The sequence below is a fragment of the Lissotriton helveticus genome, chromosome 3_1 (assembly GCF_964261635.1).
Source record: "Lissotriton helveticus chromosome 3_1, aLisHel1.1, whole genome shotgun sequence".
NCBI classification, from domain to species: domain Eukaryota; kingdom Metazoa; phylum Chordata; class Amphibia; order Caudata; family Salamandridae; genus Lissotriton; species Lissotriton helveticus.
The window spans coordinates 361,509,413-361,529,434 of NC_136061.1; the positions used below are offsets into that span (position 1 = coordinate 361,509,413).

The 20,022-nt window shown below is 47.6% G+C and overlaps 1 protein-coding gene across 19 annotated transcripts in view; it reads left to right on the forward strand.

Moving 5' to 3' along the window:
• The window catches only part of MYO18A (myosin XVIIIA), an 864,705-nt gene that overhangs the window by 458,663 nt on the left and 386,020 nt on the right, over positions 1-20,022 (forward strand). For all 19 annotated transcript variants that reach the window (XM_078680070.1, XM_078680063.1, XM_078680078.1 and 16 more), the window contains 2 exons: positions 2,485-2,677; positions 6,903-6,989. In XM_078680070.1, the coding sequence (XP_078536196.1) occupies positions 2,485-2,677; positions 6,903-6,989 (280 nt within the window). The remainder of the gene's footprint in view (positions 1-2,484; positions 2,678-6,902; positions 6,990-20,022) is intronic.

Below are 20,022 nucleotides of genomic sequence, written 5' to 3' on the forward strand. Positions count from 1 at the left end.
TCATGTAGTTCCATAGTGTTAAAAATATATATGTTCCCATTGAGCTCCACACACCCTTATACCTCACAGGCACTGTTGTTGGTCATATATGGCTGCCCCCAAATGAAAGCAGTAAGTACTTCTTTTTAGCATTTCTCATTACAGACTGGTCACTACAGAGGAGCAAGGCATTAACCAATGTAGGTAAAGAGTAAATAAATCGCTACATAATGATGTTAAAAATTGGAATGTTTCAATCCAGTACCATAGAGAACATTAAGGAAACATGTCTGGGAGGATTGTAACCTCTGATATGGATCCAGCCTGGTAATCAGACCCAGCCATGTGTCTTCTTTTAAAAGCAGAGGCAGTTATATTTCAAATTTGCCATAACTGTCACTATAGTTAAGAAGCTTTGTGTATGCCCTTTGCAGAGGGACAAAGAGTATAGCTATCATAAGCAGCACTGAATAATATATTTACAACATCTATTTCTAAAACATAACGTGATTTTTAGTTTGCAAATTTCCCTGGAAGCCTTGGAAACGGATGACCTATGCATTTTATTAGGATTGGCTAGAACTCGTAAACAAGAAATTATCTGGTCCAGGTGTGAAGACAAGACCGGCATGCACTGGAGATATCAAGCGTGTCTACCAGAGACATGTTTTTCCTGCTCTCCCTGCCTGTCTAGCATTTTTCTCCAGGTCTGGTGGCACCAGTTACATCCAAGTGAAACGCTTTGTCCATGTGGTCCTTTCATCCTGAGGCTGAAGTGTGCATAAGACCCTAAGGCACAGTTGATATTGGATATTTCTTCTGGACTTGGATACTAGGTTATAGGAACCATAATGTGGCTGAAAGATGCAAGGGCTAGTCCTGAAAATTTGAGGATGTATCTTCAAATAAACTGTATAGCAGAAATTGGGGGGAAACTTTGGTCTTTGTTTAAATAAAAACCCACTGTTGGGACCTGCTCTCCCCGCCCCTAAAAAAGACATGGTCACAGTAAATTAAACTTTGCTGGTTTTCTGCTTTAAATTTTTGGCAAGAAGTTTAATGCTGTTACAGGACCATCAAGTCAACATATCGGGTGTGCGGAGCCCTTGGCAACTAGAGCCTTCAAGTTTGCCCTGCTGAAAATCTGTTTTCTCCAGAAAACTTTCTAGGGCTGAAGGCAAAAACCCTCAGTGGAACCAGCCACCAATTTATATTTGACTACTTTCACTAGCGGGACTGCCTCAATGGTCTCCTTAGTTCTAGTCAACAGGAGAACACTGAACCATTTTATTGAACATGTTTTTACTTTTCCAGTAGGGTAACAATGAACACCTTTTCTCAGCGCTTTCCTATATGGTGTTATTGCTTTCTTTACATCATTATCGCCCTACTTTAGGTTTAATTTATGTTTATGATTTTGATATGAATTTTTTCCCTCTTTTTAACTAACTTTGCTTGGATCTGTAAAGATCTTAATTCTTTAACTGAGTTTTTGTGTTTCTAGTTCTTCGCCCCTACTGCATAAATTTTCTCTGAGCAAGCTTTTGCTGCTTTAACGAAGCCAGCAAGGATAAGCTTGGGATTCCTTACTGTTACCAGGTTAATTTATTTTGTGGGTCTGATTGTTTGGGCCTTGTGAGCTCAGTCACAGCTCACATCTAGACTGTGTAACCAGTCTCCCCCAGAGGGCTAACAAATAGATAACCACAAAACCATCTTTTAGGCCCAGCCCGGTCTTTAACAGGGAATGTTGGGCGGAGTTGGTTGACACTATTATATGGCATTGATGGGCAGTATTGTGTGGTATTGATGGACAGTATATTGTACCACTAATATGAGTCTTTATTTACGCTTGTTATTATGTGGGATTTATGAACAAACAACACGTGGCACCAATGGTCCATATTATCAGTGTGGAATAAATCCATGTATTTAGTGGTGTTTGAATAGTCTTATTTAATTGTTCTTAAAGACTTGAGGAAATTCGCCCTTCACTCTTAATATAATAAGGGCCCACTCCTTTACATCTTCTCTCCCCACTAGAGTAATAACTTCCTCATCCCCGCTGCCGTACTGTCCTACTTCCTGTGAAATACCACTCTTCCTACTATGTAGGGCCCTCTGTATGTTATTTGGGACCCTGCACAGGTCTCTTCCCGTGAAGCACGCCCCCTGTAAGGGCCACCTCTGACTCAGCGTGCAAGTCCCCGCCTCTTCATATCTCTCGGTCCCGGCTGCAGGGACCATAAACTCTGATTCTCCTGTATGATTGTGAAGCAATTTGTCAGACTATAGGGTTGGTTGACTATTACCCTGATGGATTCTATAATAAGTCATACATGCCGCATGCTCTGTCCTGACCCCATTATTTCTTCCTTGGCCATCCATGTGAAGTGATGTGTTAATATGCTGTAAGTCACGGAATAGCTGTCATTTTGATGCTTCAAGGCTTAACATTGCCGAGAAATAAAGAGATTGTTATTCCCTCCACCTTGCTGTCCACAGGGCCCTTAAATCTAGCCAACACTCGCACTGCTCCATGATGGTCGTGGACACCCCGGGCTTCCAAAATCCAGAGATGACGAAGCAGAATCGTGGCGCCACCTTCGAGGAGTTGTGCCACAATTATGCCCAGGAACGGCTGCAGAAGCTTTTCCATGAGAAGACCTTCACCCAGGAGATGGAGCGATACAAAGAGGTACCCCTGTTGCTGGGCATCAGCATGCACAGAGGGTCACGCATTTCAGTTTTTTTCTGTTTTATCTTTTGCTGGCCTTCCAGTCCATAAAGGATGCTGCAGACATGGTGCTTTTTGGCTTTGCTGGTTAATCTTAAGGCAACCTCTTAAAGTTCCTCTCCTTTCCTGCAAGCCTCTACCTTCCCATCTCTGTATATCTCTTCCTATTTCCTTCTCACGTATCCCTTCCTTTCATCTACATTTTCTCTAGTTACGTCTTTCTCCCAAGTGTAGTGGCATCAGAGAGGTAGATCAGACACACTCATGATGGTTTTTGGGGTAATGTTAAAGTCTGTGGCTCTCTGTCAAAGGATTCATAGAGATTTTGGTCAATGTAATTCTTCTCTGCATGGAAGTCTAGTGACATGTCAGAGGATTGACCAATACGATTAAATGCTTTCTGTGAGTCGACCTCCCTTATGGTTAGATAGATGGCATCTCCTTTCTGGATTGGATGATTCACAAAGATGGGGAGAACCAAAAAGCTCTTTGTTTTCTTGAAGAGGTGACTGCTGGTATTGGACGGAAGATAAAACCTCGACTTACCAAGTGGCATTGGCACATTGATTCAAAGCCTCTTACCTCTAAAATGTACTTAGGAATACAGAGGATGGAACCATTAGGACAAGTAGAACTTGAGGTGGTTACAGATGGTGTCGCCCGAACTTGTAGGACTGGGTACACTTGAAGGGAGTCGTGGGGGCATTAATCTCGTATTCCAGAGCCTCCAACACTTGGGGCTAGATGAGGTAGGGTATTGGCCTTTCACTTGCCGGGTGTGATTTTTCACAGGGAGGAATAATCCATCACCTCTAAGAATGTAAAAGGTGTAGGGGAGCACATATTCCCCTCTGTATGACTAGATAGTGACTGGGTTTATCACAGGGTTACAAAGCCATTAACCGCATCGCTGTGGCGGCTATTCCGCCGCAGCGCTAAGGGGGCGGGGCGAGGCCGCATGCTGGTGACGGAACCACTTCGTCATCAGCCGCAGTTGGGCTGTGCTCATGACGGAGCGGTTCCGTCATGGCCCCGCCCGCTCAATAGAACGCCCAGCGCAGGCGCGGATTCCGCGCCACGCAGGCGCGGCGGCCGGGCCATGACGGAACCACTCTGTCATCAGCACAGCGCCACCGCAGCTGATGATGGAGCGGTTCCGTCATCAGCATAGAAAGGATTAACAAAATATGGGCTCAGGGCGTTGGAACTCGATAAGGAACACTGTGGCTGACAGGGTGTCGAGCCTTCCAGCTCTAGAGCTAGGCAGGCACGGACCCAAAGATACACATCCTTTCACCACCAGTTCTGCAATGCTTGAGCGTTTCACGGCATTGACACAGACGTGCACAGCATCCCGTCTGAAAGGCTCTGCGGAGTTGGGATTGCATCAGGAACACACAGCTTTTCACCTCTAATAATCATAGATGGAGATCGGGGGTGGATGGCACAGATATGGGGATATAGAACCTCTCACTTCCACCACTGAATGGCTCATGGGTTTGACGAAGGGATACCAGGCCTGTGACAAGTGGCACTGTATTGGCTCTTGGCTTTGGCACAGATATACATTGCTTCTTACTCATAAGGACCGGTTGCCTCATTGGATTGGCACAGGCCTACAGGATTTATAGTGCTAGCTCTCCGTGCATTCTAGGAATTGGTTCAATTGTACAGAGCTTCCATCTTTACCTCCATGTGGGCTTTACTGCTAGCTGCATTTAAGGGTACTCAAGGTTATATATGCCTGAGCTTCTTCAGACTGACGGTTCTGCAGCAGCAACACACAGAGACTTGCATAAGACAGGCACATCATACAAGATCAGGGTCAACAAGGAAGGGATAATTTGCAAGAGTAGCAGAATGGGCCCTTTATGCTAATTTTATAATCTTATCTGTTCACCCCGCCTCAGAAATGGAACTTTCTTCTCCTACTCCCAGCTAAGATGTTTTCCTCTTCTCCCTCCTGCTGCTCTTCCCAAGTTTTTTTCTTCTCTGACCTGATTCCTCCATTGATCTCTATTTACCCCACCGCTGCCTGTTTCTTAATCTTTTGCTGCTAACCTGTAGCCTAGAGCCAATCTCTATGCCAGTAGTTCATTGTTGGTGTACTTCATATAGATCATGTATTTAACCTAATCTGGCCTGCACTTGTGATTTGATGAGATTTTAACGCATGGGGTGTTCCACAAGAGTCCCAGTAAAGCCTGAAAAGATGTTTCTCCCTCTCGCTTTCACTCCTGTAACACTACTGATATTTAGATGGGTTTTATTTTGACAGCCAGTGGATCTGAGGAACAGGGGATTAAGCTGATTTTTCCAGGATTTCACCATTAATTGGAGAAGCTGGAATTGGAGTTCTGCCCACAGTCATAGATTTCCCCACTGAACCACAGTTATGCTATAACTAGCGTTTGGCCGAGACTCCGCTGAACCTCAAAATGCCCAGCGTTGAGTAGAGCCACAGCTTGTTATTTCAGTTACAAGCCCTTAAAGAAGGCAGGTCACTATGGAGTCTGAACAGATTCACATTGATTGTTGTCAGATCTTCCTCCTTTGGTATCCATGGAATTGATTAAGTGTTTCTGCTGTTGTAAGCATATGAGCAGATATTGGCCAGAGATGACATGGCGACTGTGAAGCAAGCACAGCCATCTTCAGATACCTGCCAAGAGCGTAGCTGAAAAGTCTCTAATTTCCAATGCCATTTGCACCACTTGCGAAGCCTACCCATGTGTGCAGAATATTTAATGTTAGACATTTGCCTGATTCACACGACCTTCTGCTTCAATGGCATCTGTCACCTCTACGTCAGGTTTAACATATTCTAGTCCTTGCTGGTGTCTGGGAGATTCCATACATCATAATATGGAAGGAGCTCAAAGGATATTCATGCCCTGACCAGCGTCTCTCCTCGCCATCCTCTTCTTATCCAAAGGAGCACAAGTGTCCCACTCAAGTCTGTGTACAAGGCGAATGCCATGCGGGGTTGACGATCACGCCTTTCTCTCTCTAGCAGCATCATGATGCTGGTGATCTAAAGGGAAGAGGCCAGTCTAGCTAAATCCCCTCCCCAACCCCCCTTCCCCCATTAGGTTGTAATAGCATGGTTTACTGAGTTTTAATATTCAATATATATATTCCCCATAGCCTTTAGCAGTGAGGTGACTGGTTCTCTGGGGTGACCTCTGGTTCGGGAATGATTCCTGAAAACCGAGATCTCTTTCCAACCAGGGTTTGAGGGAACAGGAAATGATTTCATATTCAAGATGGCGGTAGACTGACGTCACAGAGGGAGAGGAACAGATAGTACCTCTACTAGTGTCTCTGCAGTGCTCTTGATAGGCAATCGCAAACCGAGTTTTGCCTTACACTGGCAGACACTGACCCATCCGTAGCCACCTTTCAGATGTGAGTCTGGCATATGAAAGACCCTTTCCAAACAGTGCCTGTCAGTGTCAGCAAGTTTGTGATGTGCCTGACTTTACCCCAGCCCCACCGACTGTTTGGAGTCTAGCCTGACTAGCAGCTTTCCAATCCTCAGATCTGTTAGCCTCGCATAGGCAGAGAAAAGTTGGTTAGGAGCCTCCCGATCACCATAAAGTACAGTCCACCTCTGATTGAGATGCAGCTCACTGCTTCAGAAACAGAAATACAAACTAACATAACATGTGGAAATGTGTATTTGTAAAGCGCACATTCACCCATAGGCCTCTTGGCGCTAAATAACCAATGTTTATTGTTACCCAACTCAATGGTGCTCATTTTAACGACCGCAGATAGATGAAAGGCTGAGTAGACCTGCCAGGATTTGAACCTGTGACCATGAGGTCGAACACAGGGCTCTAAGGTGGACGCATTAGTCCACTGAGCCACCAGATCAGTCTCGAACTTAGTAGCAAAAGACACAAAAAAAAAGACCGAATGGGACTGTATAGAAAAAAGTCACATTCAAAATCAAAATATTCTAGCCCGACCCTATATTAACTTCAAGGTGGTCTACGAGAAGCCCCTCTACGTTTTTTTTAGTATCTATGCAGACTTTTTTCTATCCTTTCAGGCCTAGGAACTCTTGGGTGCACCCCTGCTCTTCTGTTTGTGTTCATGTTGTAGACTAATGCACTGACTTTTTCTCTCCATAACGATGATCTTAGTTTCACAGACACTAATCGCTCATCTGTCTCTCTAGGAAAACATAGAGCTTGCATTAGATGACATAGAGAGCAGTACAGCTGGTTCTGTAGACGCGGTAGACCAGGCCTCAGCCCAAGCGTTGGTAAGCATGGCTGATCTGGGGAAGGGAGGCGGGAACAGTGGGCCATGCCAGATTGGACTGCTTCTTTTTGTGTGTCAACATCTGATTGTAATATCTGTTTAAGACCTTTGTGCTGAACTGGCAGGTTTTCTTTTGAATTAAGTACACCTGTTATTCCATATCACGCCCAAACCCTCCAATCAAACTCTCATTGATGAGACCAGAGGGAGAGCGTGCACCGCATCGAACATCGCCCGCTCTGTTTATATGCCTGATCGATGCACCCGGACCACCAGACATACAATCACTTTAGTGACTTTGACTCATTTTAGGTGGCCATTCAAATTAATATACTAGGTATGTGATAAAATAAAGATTGTTAAGTTGAAAAATATGGTTCATTTCTATATCTTAAGTAAAGGAGTGATGTCAAACGTTAGGACTTCTGTCGATAGAATGACACTTTGCTCAGCCTCGAGTAGTGGAGTTAGGTTCTTCTGTAAGGATTAGGTTGAGTATTGGGTTTACATAGAGGGATTGTTGTCTGCCCTAATGAGCAATGAATGTATTGAAGTTACTTTTAACCATTGAATGAAGGAATCCTGTTATGTTTGGCGTTGAGATAGATGAGCGGCGTTGAATAGCCGATGTCAGGAACTGACAGGCCTGAACATTTACTTTTTAAATGAGACCACTACTCCCAGCTAAACGATAGGAGTAATGATGCTTCCAACAGACAAAAAGGGCAGAAAGCACAAAGGAGTCTTCTCCCTCTTTCCACCCACTCAGTCTGCGTTATCAATATGATCACAACAATGTATCACCAGTTTTTCTGGGATACTCGCTCCAAAGGTGAGATCAGTTCATGGACATTAGGTCAGTGATATGGTAGTGAGATTAATAGATTTGATGTCTTTAGTTCTCAGAATGTAAGTAGAGAAATTGTTTACATTTGTACTTTTTTAGTGATATACGGTTACTTAATAGATTAGTTAAAATGCGATTTGTTATTGAAGACGAGCTACAGTAGTGGGGTTAATAAATGACGATCAGAGGAGAGTATGCCAGGGGTTAGATCGCTGTCCTTGGTTAGCTCACTTTCGGAGAATAGGAAGAATGGACACGTTGTGAGCTTCTAAATGTAGGTAATTGTTTTTCATTTAAGTAAAACCCATTTTTGGATAATGTGTGCTTGTCAAAAATTATGTTTGGTTATAATGAGATGTGCATATATACAAATGTAAAAAAAATTCTATGTAAGTGATATACAAACACATTTTTTAGTAATAAGGCCAAATAGGCTTTCAATCCTTACTACATACCCTATTTCAGTCTAGGTGAATGCTGACTAGGAAAAATTAGGTACATAAGATTTGTGAAATGTAATGTGTGACATATTCCCCGCTAGATTTGCATTATATTGTATTGCCTACCAATACTCCAAGTAATGTACAGCTGAATTGCTTTCTCGCTAGGTTTGTACTAAATAAATAACAATCCATACATAAGTACAATAAGAACTGTCATGGGTGAATTAATTGTTTAAAACACGTCCAGTGATCTTTGTTAAATTCACAAAGACCTTAGCAGTAGGTGATGTTGCTGTTAAAGGAGCTATCAAGTGTTGAGAATAAAAACACCTTTCGTTACCAAGACCTGCATTGCTTACAATCAATTGTACTATTGAACACCGACACCGACAATATTGTGGCTTACTAATATTGAGGCCACACTATTGAGGGACAAAATATGGAAAGATAAGTGCATATAGGGAACTACGTACCTTGAAGATATATGTACCAGATAGGTACATACATGTGGAGTTGGGTATAGAAAATGTAGACTTGACAACTGTTGATATTTTATTTCCATATTCTGTCCTTTATATTCTGTCCCATCGATATTGTTGATTCGATATGCAGGGGGTACAACCTTGCCCTCCCCTCCTACAGGCATGTTGGAATGTTGCTTTGTTTGATGATGGCTGCTGGATTTAGAGACTTATTCTGACATCTTTCTCCTGATGGCTCATTGAAGGTATTCTTCTCTGAAATTACTTTACGTTGCTGTAAAACTGAGAAAAGTCTCAAGGAGCTTCTGTCTGTGAAGTAGTTGCAGCATCATGTGCAGGTGTCATACTGCCCCTAATTCAATTGTTTTGTTTCAATAATAGAAGTTAAAATAGTTATAAGGCCAGTCGCTTATGGAGGAACAGGAGCTGCAGGTTCAAACTTCTCACTCAGCCGAACAAATCAAGTTACCTGCTCTCATTGCCAACCTGTGCTTCCAAGTTTGAAGACAAATGAAGCAATTGTTCTTTCCTCAAATCATCAGCACATCCAGGCCTCGCTCTCGAGAATCCGATGCATTCCTCTTCTCACAACACAAAATCCGAAGGATTGCTCTGTTTCCCCACACAGACATGAAGAAAAGGCGCCCTGAATTGCTAAATAACTATAAATCGTCTTTCCTCCCGCTGGCTGCCTCTGACAATGGGCCGGGTTTGGAATATGGATGCTTGAGCGTTTCACAAGTAAACATCTCGAGTTCAGACACAATGCTCTCATCAGTCAAGCCGGAGAGGAGCTGTGCTGTTACAAGAAAAGGAAGCTGGGACCCACACAAGGGATATTTGCATAACTATAACAGACCATTGACACTCGCATATACCATCCAGAGACGACTTCACAGGCGAGGCCTGAATCTCGCTGTCTGCTTTCACGCTCTGAAGATCCCATCACATAATCAACTCCAGCCTCAGCTTTTTGGGGCATATCTTTAGAAATCCATTAAGATGCTTGCATTGCTTCTGCAGAGAAGTGTTATGGTCTACAGGAGGCTTATGTGAGGCTCCGTTATGAGGTGGGTACATTTCAGCACAGCATTTAGTCCCTCGAGTTCCAGCAATAGTAACTCTGGCGGGCAGAAATACAGCTGATTACAGGATGTTGGTTAAAAACGTGGATACGTACAGGGGCGGCTGGTGACATTTGAAAGTGGTGGGGCGTAAACTAATTTGCATATTGCAGCGAGCGTAGCGAGCGAGCGCAGCGAGCGAGCCCGAACCACCTTGCATCCATCCATACATCATTCATGCATCCACCCATCCATCCATCCACCCACCCACCCATCCATCCACCAATTCTGCATTCATCCTGCATCCATCATTCATTCATGCATCCACCCATCCATCCAGCATCCATCATTCATTCATGCATTCACCCATCCATCCATCCTGCATCCATCATTCATTCATGCATCCACCCATCCATCCATCCACCCATCCATCCTGCATCCATCTTTCATTCATGCATCCACCCATCCATCCACCCATCCATCCTGCATCCATCCATCCATCCATCATTCATGCATCCATCCACCCATCCATCCACCCATCCATCATCCATTCCTGCATCCATTCATGCATCCACCCATCCATCCATCCATCCTGCATCCATCATTCATTCATGCACCCATCCATCCACCCTGCATCCATCCTGCATCCATCATTCATTCAGCCACCCATTCTGCATCCATCATTCATTCATGCACCCATCCATCCACCCTGCATCCATCCTGCATCCATCATTCATTCAGCCACCCATCCTGCATCCATCCACCCATCCTGCATCCATCATTCATGCATCCATCCATCCACCCATCCATCCACCCATCCATCATCCATCCTGCATCCATTCCTGCATCCACCCATCCATCCATCCATCCATTATTCATTCATGCACCCATCCATCCACCCTGCATCCATCCTGCATCCATCATCCATCCATCCACCCATCCTGCATCCATCATTCATTTATGCACCCATCCATCCACCCTGCATCCATCCTGCATCCATCATTCATTCATCTACCCATCCACCCATCCTGCATCCATCCTGCATCCATAATTCATTCATGCATCCACCCATCCATTCAGCCACCCATCATTCATCCATCATCCATCCATCCACCCATCCTGCATCCATCATTCATGTATTTTTATGACCATATAACTTAGCACACAGCTTGTCAGTGTTTAATACCAGTCTCGAACCTTGTACTCCAGCACCAATGATACATGATTAATATTAATTGTTTTTAAAAACATGTATTTATTCAACACCAATTTCACACCTTAGTCGGAACATCATTTTTATTTATTTTTTAAAATATCTATTTATTTAACACCAAAGTAAGTCATGTATACATTTTTATGGTTCGATAAGAGGCTCAAACCTGGTTTCCCAGCACCAAAGTCGGCCGTGCTATCCGTCAGGGGTTATGTAACCGGGCTATGTAGTGACCAGCCAATCCTGCGCCAGGATTGGCTGGGGGGGCACCATGACTCGTCGCCCTGTGTAACCCCGGGGGCTGCGGCCCGCCCCCTGGTCCTCTCTCTAAGGGGGAATTCACAAGAAAACGATCTGCGCATGCGCGGGCATGTTTGTGCCCAAAAATACACTTGCGCAGCTGCAGCAGCCCGATCCTTCCCCCCCCCCCCTTGCGCACTCCGGGAAGGTCGGGTGTCTCCCGGTTTCCCGGCCGGCAGATAGCGCGATTTTTAAAAATAATTGTGTTTGCCTTCTAGTGACGACGTGGTGGGTCCATGGGGCTTAGTGGGGCTTCGCCCCTACGCCCCAATGGACGCACCGCGCCTGGATACGTATGTCTCCTCTTTGACTTCTGCATGTTCTTGCCAATGCCTGGTTTACCTGGAGGACGTGCCAAAGTCTCCAGGTAAAAGGTACCCTCTCCGAAGCGGTTGGTATCGCCAATGGCCTCATGGGTTTTACCCAGGAACTTGGAATAAGTCCTTTAGAATTCATGGAAGGATTTTGTGTTGCCCCAGGGTATAAAAAACACTTGGCTTTTGTCACCCTATTTAGCCTCCAACCTAAGATAAAAGACACAAACTGCTAGAGCAAACAGCAATAACAAAAGCATGTTTACACCTTCATATATTTGTGTGTAGACCTATTCTTGGACATTGTTTTGCCAATTTCCAATTATGCACATGCTAAGGCTGCTCTGGAGGTTGTACATAGCATAGAAGTGAACGTGTGAAAATGTCTTTGCATTCGTGCTGTTGCACTTCTTATTTTTGCCCATGGAATTACCCTTTCCCTCACATCGACAAAAATGTTGGAGGGTATTTACCTTCTAGTGGCACCTGGTACTCTTATCCATACTCCTATCCATGATGGGAGTACTTTTTCGACTGCTTGTAGGGCGGGATTGATTCATGGAGAGATTGACATGTTTGGGAGTGTTCCTAGAGTTTCCAGGGCATTTATACACTGGTCAAGGTATCTGTGTTAGGTGACGCACACAAATGACTTTGCAAATCGGGCCCTGTGTGTCTTTACTAGAGAACCGTAGCATTCTCACACAACAGTATGCAAGTGTGCAGGTACATAAGAAGACACTGCAGACATGAGAAGTATACATGTACAAAGAAACGCTTAGAGCTATACACTAAAAAAGACAAGCATCTTCAGGCACAAAAATAAATGACCGACTGAAAGAAATGGGTGTGTGCAGCCACACAAGAAAACATGGGTGCACATGCACAAAGAAACAGCTTTACAGACACACATGAAAGACGGCCGTATTAGCATAATAAAAAGTACTAGTGCACAGACTCACATTGAAATAAAGACGTACGGGTACAAGGAGGAGTGCAGATGTGTGTGCAAAGTGAGACACAAATGTACAATCAAAAACACACTATTAATAAATCGCACACAGGGAGCCCATGTGCACACCTAAATAAAGGCATGAAAGCAGGCTCACAAGATATGAAAAAGTGCAAAATATGTCAGCACGTGTGTAGCCACAAAGAGCACAAATTCACTGGCGCAAAAGGGGATTCAGACACACAGGGTCAAAGAAGTAAATGCATGTACATACATGGATAAATGGATACATACACAAATACAGGGCACATGTAGAGACAAAGAACATGAAAGTACAGCCATGTAAGAAAACACGGATGTACAGAAGTATGCACATCACACACGTACATGCACAAGGGAGCATAGGTGTAGTAGTACAATGAAACCCAGGCTTGCAGAGACACACTGATAAATGGATGCTGGAACAAGATAAGTTCCCTGCAGACATTCCCAACAGACTTTTCATTTCTTATAGGGTTGTGACCAACAGTCCTCCTTCACCCACCCACGCGTTTGTACAGTGTCGTTTTGAAATGTGTTGTCCCTGAATCCCCTTTCAAAGTAGGGATATGCAACACAAAAAGCTTGTCTTCATTTAAAACGTACATAACGTGTACTTCATGGAGGCTTCGTGTCAAGGTAATGAAACAGATGAAAGTAAGACTATCCTGAGAAGGAAGCAGATGGTTCCAAGTCTGCCATTGGTGTGATACACAAACGCTTTTTGACGTAAGACTGGGATCGCCCTCGCTCTGCCTCTTTAGCTATTGCTAGGATCTCCCAGAATCCATTGCCTTCTCACAACAGCTGGTTAGCCTTTAGGAGGGCAGCGTCATTTATGTAAGAGAATAGGAAGCCTATCTGGTCACCTTTCCTCCCACAATCCCTTTAATCCTGACACATTCCTTCCTAATTTAGAATGTGACTACCTATAGAAGGTAAGTGGAAGCTAAGGAGATTGTTCCCATAGTCCCTTGCTCGGCACCAAACGGGATGGTTTTGAAGTTATCTTTAGATCTTTTCCTCCCGGCTGGACCCCTTTGAATTTTGCATTTCTTCTACCCACCCCAGGGCCCATAAATTGTGTGGATAAGAGGGAAATATCTACTCTTTCTGACTGCAAGCCATGCTCTACGCATTTGCAGAAGGAGCTCAAAGGTGTTCCACAATTGGACCAGAGAAGGCACCAACCTTTTAAGAAACAGTGGGACAATTTGTGCCAAGAAGACTTTTCTTCTCACCTGCCTCCTCTTCTTTCCCTGAGAGTTGAGAGAATGGATCTGGTGATGCTGACATGTTTCTGTGGCCATCAAAGCCATCACTTGCTGTCATTACCCATCCACGGGATCAAACCGTGTGCGTTGTTCGACTGGTGTGGCGACTGCCTCTGCTACATTGCATCGTTGCATCTGTGGTCAGCGAGGATTCTTCCTCGCTGACTAGTGTCAGTGTATGGCATAAGCAGCCATATAAAGGGAGTCTCTGTTGTTAGGGTAGGGTCCAGGAATCCTGAAGGCATGCAACATTAAAGGTCGATTCCTCTCTGAGGCCACACAGTCCCACCACTGCACGAATATGTGAGAGAGATCCGCATGCAGGCTGAAAACTACAGGAATCCACGTACCTGCTCGAGGATGTTCAAAGAGCAGGACGTCCAATGCATGCAAGCAGAAAGGGCCAGACAATAAAGGGCAGATCATATGCAGCAAGAAAGAGATGAACACCTTACGAGCAGACATCCTATGAGCAGTTGTTATTCTGGCGCACACTGCTGGACCTCACTCTCCTACCGTGGATCACTACTTGTAATAAATGCGCTCCATCAGGATAAGAACCACAACTCAGCATTTTTCCAAGCCCAATTCAAGCACATTATCCATTCCATTATGCAGTATATAGATCTGTAATCATAGGTTTGACAGAAGAGAGTCTACGTGAGGAATAAAAGTCAGGACGTAGCCCTAAATTTACAGCTTCCTAGATGTATCCTGTAGATCTGGCATGATTTCCTCGCTTTACTTGCTAGATTCACTTTGTGGGTTACCATGCACTTTGTTTGTCGGAGTAGCTCTCTGTATTAGCGGTATACTTCTGCCCGCCTGTGGATTTCCCTCTATTTGTGTCTCCCTGGCCGTGTTGGCTGTTTCTTGGCTGTTTCTTATGCCTGCTTCTGGATTGCCTGCTTTTTGAGTCTCTTCCTTGATAATGGCTTTGTGACTGCCTGTGATCCCATGCTCTTCGAGTCACTCTGGTTTTCTATGTAGTTTCTTGTAGTTTTCTGCCTACCCGCGGATCTCCTGCTTATTGAGTTTCTCAGGTCTGTTCATAGTTTCTTGTAGTTTTCTACCTGCACCTTTAATTTTTCTAACCTTTCCTGATCTTTGAGTCTCTCTGACCCTGTTTGTAGTTTTAGACCTGCTAGCAGATATGTTGTTTTTAGAGGTTGGCTGGTCACATTCTTAATTTCCTGTATTATTTTGAGTTTCTGCGGATATCCTTCATTTTGGGTGACTCTGGCCTTGCTCGTAGTTTTCTGCCTGCCTGCGAATCTCTTGCTCATTGTATTGTATTGTATTTGCATTTATATTGCGTTTAATACCCCTGACGAGATGTCGAATCGCTTTTTCGGCGAGTAGCACGTTACTCCAGAACCCAAAGGGATTAATGGTGAATTTGTATAGTGAAATATGAAATTAATTTGAGCGGTGGATATGTTAGCCTGTTATTTGGATTGAGAAGGATAGTGGAGAGATAGTAGAGGGAAAGGTTTGTATTTATGTAGCGCTTGCTACCTCTGATGAGGTGTTGAAGGGCTTTTCGGCAAATAGCACGCTATGATTTTTAATTTTCTAGCTTTAGATCCCCAGCTCTTTTAATCTCTGTGATCCTGTTTTAAATGTAGTATCTGAAAGAGACACATTAGTGATAGATTCCTTCGGTGGAGACACCGACCCTCACCGTCGGTGTCTCCACTGTCTCGGCGTCGACCACGACGACAAGACCTGTTCCGACTGCCGGGCCCTAACTTCGAAAGCTAGGCGGGAGCGGTCCCGCAAGCGACTCGAACTCCGGCAGTCGGCCCCGTGCCGAGAGAGGTCCCGGTCTGGACGGAGGTCGAGGGATCGGTCGCGGGAGCGGAGCCATCATAGCTTCGGGAGTCGACATCACTCCTCCGGGTCGAAGTCGTCAGGTAAGCACAAGAAGTCGAAGAGACGTCATCGCTCTTCCGACTCCCCCCGACGCTCGCGCGACGCGGCCGGGGGGTTCAGGTGGCACTGCCCACACGGCTCCGTCGAAGTCGAGGCGTCGCGTCCGGCCCCATACCCTCCGGTCCCTGGGCCGCGCGCGACGCCGGAGGAGATCGAGCGGTTCCTAATGGTCATGAGGTCCCTCACTCCCCCGGTGGGCTCCGCGGTGCCTTCGGGACCAGCGGACCCGTCTGGGGGCCCTAGCGGGTTGGGGGCTTCGGCCCGACGCCGTCGGGTGCTTCGGCGCCGGCGCCGGCGCCTTCGGGCCCGGCGCGGCAGGCCCCCAATGGATCCGGTTCCGGATCCAGGTCGTCGCCGGTGGACCTGACGACCTCCCCGGTGCCGGTCCCTCAGGTGTCACCCCCGGCGCTGTCTTCGGGCGGCGCCGTCCCCGATACCTCCCTCGATCCGGTTCCGGCGCCGGAACGGCGCCGCTTTCGATGCCGTTTGGAGAGTTCATCTTCCATGAGCCGGCCCCATCATTTCACACCCCTGAGTACCAGAGATGGGTGATGAGGAGTATTGGGAGGGGTCTGAGGACCCTCTGACACGGGACTGTCAGTCCCACGAGGACTGGACAGGTGGACTTGGGGATGCCAGTGGTCTGGACACCTCGCCAGACACTGGTTTTGTCTCACCTCCTACCGTGGCTATGGAGGAGGGGGCTACCTACAGTGTGGTGCTGACGCGAGAGGCTAAGGCCTTGGGCCTTGAACTCCCCGTCGCGGCCATGAGGACTAACCTCCTCACTGAGGTCCTTAAACCGCAGTCAAGCTCGGCTGAGCATCCGCTGCCGTTTAATGAGGCCTTGACCAACGTTCTTTTGGGCACTTGGTCCAGGCCCGCTACAGGTTCGCCTGTAGATAGGAACGTGGCCAGACGCCACCGCCCGGCCCCGGGCGACCCTCGTTTCCTGTCCACCCACCCCGACCCTGAGAGCCTGGTGATCCAGGCCTCCAATTCCCAGACCGCATTCCCGTCGGCTCCGCCTGACAGGGAATCCAAGAGGTATGAGCAATACGGCAAGAAGGTATTCTCCTCCCTAAGTCTGGGACTGCGGTCTTCCAACACCGCATGCCTCTTGGGCCGTTACACCCACTCCCTGTGGGATACGGTCGCGGACATGCTGCCAGAATGCCCGTTGGAGGTACGGGCTAAACTCAGCCAAGACCTTGTGGGAGGCCGAGATGCGGCACGTTATTCTATTCGGTGTGGACCGGATACCACCGACTCACTGGGCAGAGCGATGGCAACGACGGTGGCGATTCGTCGCCATGCCTGGTTGAGGTCCGCCAACTTCTCGGCTGATGTCCAGAACACACTCATGGACATGCCGTTTGATGGCCGTCGCCATTTTGGCTACAAGGCAGACCATGCGCTTGAGCGCTTTAAGGACTCCAGGGCTATGGCAAAGTCCTTGGGCCTTTCGGCCCCGCGTCAGCAAACGGGTGCCTTTCGCTCCTTTCGTGGCCAAGGAAGGGGTGTACCCACACGTGCTGCCAGCCACGTACCTCAGAGTAATACCCAACGCGGTGGCGGCCTTGGAAACCGCCGTGGCGGCGGTCGGGGACAACGGCGAGGACAGTCCACACCTTCCCCCGCAGCATCAAAACCCTCCTAGTCCGTGCTTTCAGGCCCATGTGTCGCCAGTGGGGGGCAGGGTTCGCCATCACCTCCTCCACTGGCGCACTGTCACATCGGACAGGTGGGTGCTGCAAATCGTCCGAAGGGGCTACTCCCTCCCCTTCGAGGCGACCCCTCCAGCCATGCCACCGCAGAACCACCGTGTATCGGGGGATCATTTGCGACTTCTGCAGGAGGAAGTTACGGCCCTCTTGGCCAAGGGGGCCATCGAGCGCGTTCCTGGGCCAGAAGTAGGGTGTGGTTGTTACTCCCACTACTTTCTGGTACCCAAGAAGGGCAAAGGGGCCTACGCCCTATCTTGGACCTACGGAACATCAACGGCTTCCTCCGGAAGGAGAAGTTCAAAATGCTGACTCTGGCTCAGGTCTTGGCTGCCCTGGACCCAGGGGACTGGATGGTAGCGTTGGACTTGCAGGACGCTTATTTCCACATCCCCGTCCTGCCGGCCCACCGGCGCTACCTGCGGTTCACGGTTGGCCTCGAGCACTTTCAGTTTACCGTGCTACCCTTCGGCCTTACCAGCGCCCCACGGGTGTTCACAAAGGTGATGGCGGTGTTCGCAACTCATCTGCGCAGATTAGGGGTTTCAGTCTTCCCCTACCTCGGCGACTGGTTGTTGAAGGCGGGCTCGCCCCAGACAGTCGTCAGCCACCTCCAGATGACGATTCATAAAGGGGGTTGGTGATGGACAGAGTATCTGAATTAAGCAGAACACTCCTACCCAGTCAAAAGATCAGGGCTTGATCCATCACCGTTTTTTAGCTCACTGCACCATCCCAGTTCAGAACCTGGCTACATGCAAATTAGTCTGTCCCTGGCCCAGTGCATCATGGGAACAGGGCAGACCAAACTACCAAGCCAATTGTTTACTGGAAAGGAAACAAGCTTCCGGGGACCGGTTTCTGGCATTACAGCCGTCTTCGGTCCGGCTTGCTTGAATCCTGATGGTGCAGTGAGCAAGGGACTCACATCTGAGCATACCCTTCCACGCTTGTGGTGGCCAAAACGATTCATAAAGGGGGTGGTGATGGACAGAGTATCTGAATTAAGCAGAACACTCCTACCCAGTCAAAAGATCAGGGCTTGATCCATCACCGTTTTTTAGCTCACTGCACCATCCCAGTTCAGAACCTGGCTACATGCAAATTAGTCTGTCCCTGGCCCAGTGCATCATGGGAACAGGGCAGACCAAACTACCAAGCCAATTCTTTACTGGAAAGGAAACAAGCTTCCGGGGACCGGTTTCTGGCATTACAGCCGTCTTCGGCCCGGCTTGCTTGAATCCTGATGGTGCAGTGAGCAAGGGACTCACATCTGAGCATACCCTTCCACGCTTGTGGTGGCCAAAACGATTCATAAAGGGGGGTGGTGATGGATCAAGCCCTGATCTGTTGACTGGGTATGAGTGTTCTGTTTAACTCAGATGCTCTGTCTATCACCACCCCCTTTTCTGAATGGTTTTGGCCACTATAGGAGTGGCAGGGTATGCTCAGACATGAGTCCCTTGCTCACTGCACCATCAGGATTCAAGCAAGCCGTGCCGAAGACGGCTGCAATGCCAGAAACCGGTCCCCGGAAGCTTGTTTCCTTTCCAGTAAATAATTGGCTTGGTAGTTTGGTCTGCCCTGTTCCCATGATGCACTGGGCCAGGGTCAGACTAATTTGCATATAGCCAGGTTCTGAGCTGGGATGGTGCAGTGAGCTAAAAAAACGGTGATGGATCAAGCCCTGATCTGTTGACTGGGTATGAGTGTTCTGTTTAACTCAGATGCTCTGTCCATCACCACCCCCTTTTCTGAATCACCTCCAGATAACGGCAGACCTCCTGCACCAGCTGGGGTTCTCCATCAATGTGCGGAAGTCACACCTGTGGCCCTCTCAGAAGCTCCTCTTCATCGGAGTGGGTCTCGACTCGGCGCAGTTTCAGGTCTATCCTCCCGAACAGCGGGTTCGGGATATTCAGGCTCTGATTCCACTCTTTCAGCCTTTATCCCGGGTCTCGGTCAGGTTGACGCTGCGGCTTCTGGGGCTGATGGCCTCCTGTATCCTGCTGGTGCATCACGCCCGGTGGCGGATGTGGGCTCTGCAGTGGGACCTGAAGTTTCAGTGGGCCCAGCATCATTGCAACCTATCCGACCATGTCCTGATCTTGGAGGGCACTGCGAGACAGCTGCAGTGGTGGCTCACGGACCACGACTGGGTCAGCTGCAGATGCCTCTCCCTTCCCCAACCGGAGCACGTAGTTGTGGCGGACGCGTCCCTCCAGGGCTGGGGAGGCCACATGGGAGAGGCGGAGATCAGAGGTCTCTGGTCTCCGGCGGAGTCCCGGCTCCATATCAACCTTTTGGAGCTGCGGGCGATTCGTCTGGCACTGAAGGCATTCCTCCCATCTGTTCGGGGGAGTGTAGTGCAGGTGTTCACGGACAACACCACCGCCATGTGGTACTGCAACAAACAGGGCGGGGTGGGGTCGTGGAGCCTTTGCCAG